General features: G+C 33.6%; 1 protein-coding gene across 1 annotated transcript in view; it reads right to left on the bottom strand.

Annotated features, from left to right (window-relative positions):
• The window catches only part of LOC105173786 (santalene and bergamotene synthase, chloroplastic-like), a 7,932-nt gene continuing 2,110 nt past the window's right edge, over positions 855-6,676 (bottom strand). Inside the window, exons 3-12 of the mRNA XM_011095665.2 lie at positions 4,134-4,327; positions 3,249-3,369; positions 3,052-3,149; positions 2,752-2,966; positions 2,531-2,640; positions 2,326-2,424; positions 2,045-2,260; positions 1,809-1,950; positions 1,457-1,702; positions 855-1,334 (exon numbers count right to left, since the gene is read on the bottom strand). Of these exons, the coding sequence (XP_011093967.1) occupies positions 1,032-1,334; positions 1,457-1,702; positions 1,809-1,950; positions 2,045-2,260; positions 2,326-2,424; positions 2,531-2,640; positions 2,752-2,966; positions 3,052-3,149; positions 3,249-3,369; positions 4,134-4,327 (1,744 nt within the window). The 3' untranslated portion in view covers positions 855-1,031. The remainder of the gene's footprint in view (positions 1,335-1,456; positions 1,703-1,808; positions 1,951-2,044; positions 2,261-2,325; positions 2,425-2,530; positions 2,641-2,751; positions 2,967-3,051; positions 3,150-3,248; positions 3,370-4,133; positions 4,328-6,676) is intronic.

Below are 6,676 nucleotides of genomic sequence, written 5' to 3'. Positions count from 1 at the left end.
TTGTGAACCGGCGGGTCTGAAGTCTAATGGCAACTCGCTCTGAACCCAACCCTCTATATAATTATTAATTTATCTTCAAGGTTTTTGGACTCACAAAATTAAAAACTATGATCTAAAATTAATTATAAATAATATTTATATTTGAATATATATAATAACATATTTTGTTTTCTTATTAATAATATATCGAAAAACTAATGTATTTTGTTTTTGATAAATAAGAAGATATTTTATCATTCTCATTTTTTTAAAAAAAAGTAAGTTTCATACAATTAACCAGTTACAAAATTAGTCGGGATGGATTAGGATCCATTTTTTGATGAGAGTGAGGTTGGTCCAAGTTTTCTTTTATAAATAAATTACCAAATCCAAATGTTAGTGTCTAATGTTTACTTTTATAATGGTTAACTTAATTTCCAAGATTTTATTTTATTTTATTTATTTTCACATTTTATTGTTTAATTTAGTTTATTGAAGTCAAACTTTTTAGCTTTAACTTTTATTTAATATACTAATAATTAAAATAAAATATCTAAATATTCACAATTTATAAATTTAGAAAACAAAAAAAATACTAAGTTAACAAAGGTCGTCCAAAACTATATAGAGGGGGCTTTTTATAGTGATTTTGAAATCTTAATTTTAAAATATTTAAAAAAAAAATTAGACATATGACGCTACCTGACTATCAGATACCATAAATTTAACGTCGGGATCGAATAATTATTTTAGCAACCTAAAATCTCAATATCCGCCTACTCAAGACGAAGTGCAGCAGGTCTTGGAATAGTTCTCTCGCCATCTCCATAATTCAACTTTCTTTTCCCTATCAAGAAAGAAAAAAGGACCCTCTCTTTCCCATAATTCAAATAATTCAATTTGTTTTTTTTACAAACTGATAATACATTATATAGTTCACTTTGCATATGCAAATTGCATAGTAGAATAGTTTTTTTAAATGACCGAAGTGTTCTTGCATTGGAGTTCTTGATAAGTATACAAAGTTGGGATAAGACACACAACAAACATAGTTAAGGAAGATTCAACGGGTCATAAATAAATGCTTTCATATCGTTGATGACATTCTGCTGGGAGGTATAGCCGTCGAGTTCGGAGTACATGTAATAGCCAGCTTCCCCAGTCCTCCAAATCAAATTCTTGTACTCTTTAGGAACCAGGTTGTCTTTTGTCTCAACAATCAACTGCACCACTTTTCTCCTGTGATATTCAATCCTTTGTCTTAGTTTTGCAATAGCCTCTTCTACTGGATTGGCTCCACCACACTCCGCTGCTTGCAGTCTCACACTGTTTATCTTCCCTTCTTCTTCTTCTCTCTGTAGAGTTGCGTTTCGTGTTAGATACCGTAATTTCACTCCCTTACCTACCTCATTCATCAGCTACTTGTATATACATGGACGTTTTTCAAGAACTGATCATATAGAGGCGAAGAGCTTACCTTGAAACTACGTATGTCGTTCTGAATTCGTGCTACCATAGAAACATGCTTGCACAAATTAACGCACTCGGCACTTGTTAGCATCTCCTGGGAGAATTTTGTTCCAAGGAAATGGACTACCATAAAACTGCACATTTTGCCTCCAACAGTCGGCCAGGAGAAGGACAAGTATTCGTCCACGGTCGGTACTTTATTGTCACTTGAGGCTTCCTTTTCTTTCATCATACATGTTACCAATTCAAGCCACTGCTAAAAATAAAATCGTGAGAGGGAATTAATGCTGTCAAGTATTATATTTTTCATATCCACTGCAACAATCCATCCCAAAAAACCCGTGTTTTGGGTAGTGTACCTGCTCGATTAGGAGACTTTTGACGCAGCGACCTTGCTGTGCTGAAGCAATTTCTGCCCATTCATTTACTGTGTTGTATACTTCCGCAAACAGAATTTCAATGTCGTGAGAGCAGTGAGTTGCGGACGGTTGCTTTCTCCAACTGTAAGCCAAGAAAAATATGTACATATTCTGCTCTTATTCAATGGATGGTCTTATATATGATCAGTTCAATTGCATGTGAAAGTGAAACTTACTTCCTTATTAACTCAACAAAGTCGCGAGCTTCATCCATGGAAGAATAGTGATCCATATAATCATCGATCCGAGTAAAAAGAACTTGGGATTTTGTATAGCAAATACGGGCATCGGATAGTTGAGGATCGCTGACGATTAAAGCACTCACAAAATACGAAACGTGTAGTATATTCCTTCCGAACGTCATGCCATCCATCTTACAGTCGCTGTACCATCTGTGGAATCTATATTAGTACATGATGTCCTAATCAAGAACAGGTTTTAAAGTATACATGAATACCTCTCGAGTAGTTGAAGTTCTTTCTGGTACTGAGCTTGGCAAATACTAAAATCTTTCCTTGAAAATTCAAGAATGTCTTCATTATAAATGGTGGGGCACCTAAACCAGACAACACAAATGAATACAAATACTAAGATGTGGGAAAGGTCTAGACCAGTTAACTAAAACTGCAGATCCTATGCAATTATATGTCACATATCACTACCTGTATGCTGTTTTTAGGATTTGAAAATGGTTGACATCATATAGCTCAATCCATAGTTTTCTTTCAATTATATTTGATGTTCCTCGAAAGTCCTTCAGGTCGCCTTCCACCTTAATTCGAACGTTTACAGTCACAAAAACGTTACAGTTATCGCTTGCTGAAAATAGTCACTATGCCACCATGCTAAATTGTTTTTTCATTATGAAAATCATAACTAGTACCTGTTTCTGCAATCGCTTATCCAGAATAGTTTGATTTAGCAACTGTTGCTTCAGAAACATGCCGGTCCAAGAATGTATTTTCTCAAGTACAGCTTCATCTTCGTGCATTCGGAGCTGTGAAGCTTTGTAAAGCTCAAGAATTGTAGTCACACCAGTGAATTGCGCACTCACCGAGCTGAAGAAATGCTCTTCATCGACAAACGCTGCCAATTCATCTAAACCAATGCTCGAGAAAAAACCAGTCTCACAATCTTGATGAAATAGGTAACTAAATTTTGAGTGGATAAAAATTTCAAATACCTGACAAGACATTATATCCTTTCATTCGCAGGAGTCGAAATGCCATGGCTCGACACCTAATATCCTCAAAAATCTCGTCTTCTCTTTGCTGCCATAACCTGTTTCATAAGAGCAGTGGCAACAGCTGTACTAACTGCGGACATACAATACATATATGCACGTAAATTCTTGGGACATTTGTGTTCTAAACCAATCACCTGTGCGTTTCATTTAGAATGCTGTCGAGTTCGTATTGAAAATACCGATCTATTCCCAACCTTTCCGTGGTATCCACAATGCAGAGTCGAGTGTATATGTCCATAGGATAAATAGTAGGTACTGCATCCATAGTAAGTAAAATATGGGACGAGTAGTAAACAATGTTTTATTCTTGTATTATTTATTTATTTTTATTCAAAAGCACGTAAAAAGAATCAGCATAAAAATACGGGGCAAAATTATTAAATTAGTCCTGTAAGTATTGGACGGGCAATTTTAGTCCTATAAGTTCTAATTTAGTGGCAATTTTAGTCCTTTCGATCAAAAATTATTAGATTTTAGTCGGATAAATTGGGGCTTAAGATTCCGACTGCCAACTGGCTTGAATTAAATTCGTGGCATCCTCGTAGGATGCTGGCGTAAGAAAAAGTAAATAAAAAAAAAAAAGACCACTCTTTCTACCTATATGAGGAGAAGTGAATGGAAATGAAAATTGGTTGAAAGGGAGTGAATGGAAATGGAAATTGGTTAAGGGAAAATGATGGGTTGACAATGACAAAACTATGGTCAGAAGGCCGGCACTGGGATCGTTCATCGGAGAGAGAAATTGAGGGATGAAATATTAGGTTCAAATTGAGCGAATTTGAATTATAACATTTCAATTGAATTTGAACCCTAGCATTTCATCCCTCAATTTCTCCCTCCAGCGAATGACCCCGACGCTGGCCTTCTGAACAAAGCTTCGTCTTTGTCAACCATCATTTTTCCTCAACCAATTTACATTTCCACTCACAAATGGGAGATACCAAAAATCGTAATTTTTTGTTCCGTATAATTGAAATAAAAATGATTGGTTTTAACCAAGAAAAGAAAGAAGTAGGTACCCCATGTGTTGTAAATTTTGAGAAGGGAGTGCAAGTATTCCAAGCATTTTTGGTCTGGACAGTGAATCAAAGCAGCAGCAGTAGTGGCTGGTGAATTGAAGAGCGACCCATTGCTTCTTTGCTCAGCCATCAATAGCTTCTTCCAATTACCAGACTCTCCAAGTCCCTCAGCAACATATCCCAGCTTCCCATTTCTTAACAATTATTACAGTTATTTCAAGAAAACACTCCTTGCGTTTGGATTTGTGTTAAGTGTTTTGTTTTTTTGTTTTGAAAATAGAGAGAGAAAAATAGAGATAAGTAAGTGTGTGTTAAAAATAGATGATATGTTTGGATTTGTGCTTATAGGTGATTTAAAATATTTTAAAATAAGTGGTGTAGGTTTGATGTTGGGATTTGAGAGACAAAAATCACTGTTCATATAAATATTTATGAAAAGTTGAAAAATAGAAAAACACGCAAATAAGGTGTAAAAACACAAAAACAAACATTGAGTATGTTTTATCTTGTGTCAGAAAATGGGAAGACACAAATCCAAATACAACCACTGTGTTTTAGAATCTTAAATGACTAGAGATAATTAATTCATAAATATACCATAACTGATTTCGTATCGGTACTATTGCATCTCAGATTATACTCCACGTATACAAAATTCACATACCCTACTAAAAAAAGGGTATCAGATGAAAGATTAGGGACAAATATATACACTATTTTTGGTTTTATTTTTAACTTATTTTGATGTGTTTTGTGGAGATAGAGAAAGAAAAATAAAATTAAATAAGTACGTGTCAGAGATAGTGTGTATGTTTGGCTTTGTTTTTGGAGATAATTATGGTATGTTTGATGTTGTTTAGTAGGAGACAAGTACTATTATTCATTGTCAAATCATGTCTCTTTTATATATATTTATACATATGTATGAGTATGTATATAATTTTTTTAGTTGTAGGGCTTATAATTAGTGTACTTATTTTGACAAAAAATAAATGAGGCACTGTTTCAAAACATCTCAGAACACTACCAAAACTTCTAAAGCAAATCAAGGCAAACATTGTCCATATTTTGGCCCATCTCGAAGATGAAACAAAATTGAAACCAAACATTATGATAGTTTTTTGTCTTGATCGATACAAATTTAGAGATGGGAAGTCATTTTTTTGGGAGAAAAATGCAATTTTAGTCCTGTAACTTATAGTGGTGGCATTTTTTATCCTAAATGAATTGATTTTAACAATTTAGTCCTGTAACTATAAAAATTTGACAATTTTCATCTTTTTCGGTCAATTTGGCCGGGAACTTTACATGTGATTTTCACTCAATTAAATTACATTTGTAGTCCTGTAATTTAGGGGCATGACATTTTTACTCTTATAACCTAGGGGAGTTGGCCATTTTGGTCCTACATGAATTTATTTGGAGGACTAAAATTACAAGTAAATTGCAATTTTCAGCCAAGTTGGTCGGAGAAGGACTAAAATAGCTAAAATTATAAAGTTACAGGAATAAGAAAATCAATTCATACGGGACTAAAAATGCCACCCCCTTAAATTACAAGACTAAAATTATAATTTTTTTTCCTCAAATTATTAATAAATTTTAAATGGATTATTCTAAATTTAGGTGTTATTTGAGACAGAATCAGATTGAATTTTCCGTCTCGAAAGAGAGATGAAAATTTTTTGTCTCTGGAATTTAGCCACGGGATCTTCAACTACTAAGTGCAGCGACGAATTCTTTTATTGCTATTTATTTCAAAGATGCAAATCTTTTTGTAGTGACACCTATATAGTTAAGGAAATAACTTATATATATATATATATATGAAAATTTGTCCCTATAAAAAATGAATTATTTTCTAAATTATAAATGATTACGGATAAAATAAAGGGATAATTATATAGCCCTCCCCGAGATTTGATATAATTACATGTAAACTTTCTGTGATTTGATAAATCATATTTAGTATCTTTGAAGTTTGTTTTTCATCTAACAAATAGATCTTTCTATCTGAAAAATTTATCGAATTTATTAATATTAACAAAATATCATATTCTTCATCACGAAAGAATAGTTTATTAGTGACAGAAATTTAGGATAGCTATAGTCTCACTTGCCAGGGACATTGTAACAAATTTGGGAAGGAAAGTAACCAAATGGTCAAATAATGTCGCACAAAGTTGATGAAATTTGTCTCAAGTTTGGGTGCACACTTGGCGGGAGGGTGTTTTGTCGCAATTTGTCGCTAAGTTATTGCAAATTTTATTTTGTCCAAAATTTTTGTGGGGCTTGTGATGGAGTTGACTTGTTGCTAATCTGCAAGGACACGAAGGATTTTAGATAGATTGTCTTTAAAGATGGCATCTGTTGGAAATGTGTCGCAGAATCCGTCAAAACTTGCGACTATTTCGCAACAGATTTATAGTATGGCAAGTCCTGTCACAGCTTTTTCTACAAATTTTGCTTTTGTCTCAACTTGCAACAGGGTAAAATTACAATACTTTCTTGGTTTCAATTCAAAATCTGTCACAAATTCGTTG

Source organism: Sesamum indicum, linkage group LG11, assembly GCF_000512975.1.
Source record: "Sesamum indicum cultivar Zhongzhi No. 13 linkage group LG11, S_indicum_v1.0, whole genome shotgun sequence".
Classification (NCBI taxonomy): Eukaryota; Viridiplantae; Streptophyta; class Magnoliopsida; order Lamiales; family Pedaliaceae; genus Sesamum; species Sesamum indicum.
This window is presented reverse-complemented; position numbering and strand designations above follow the sequence as displayed.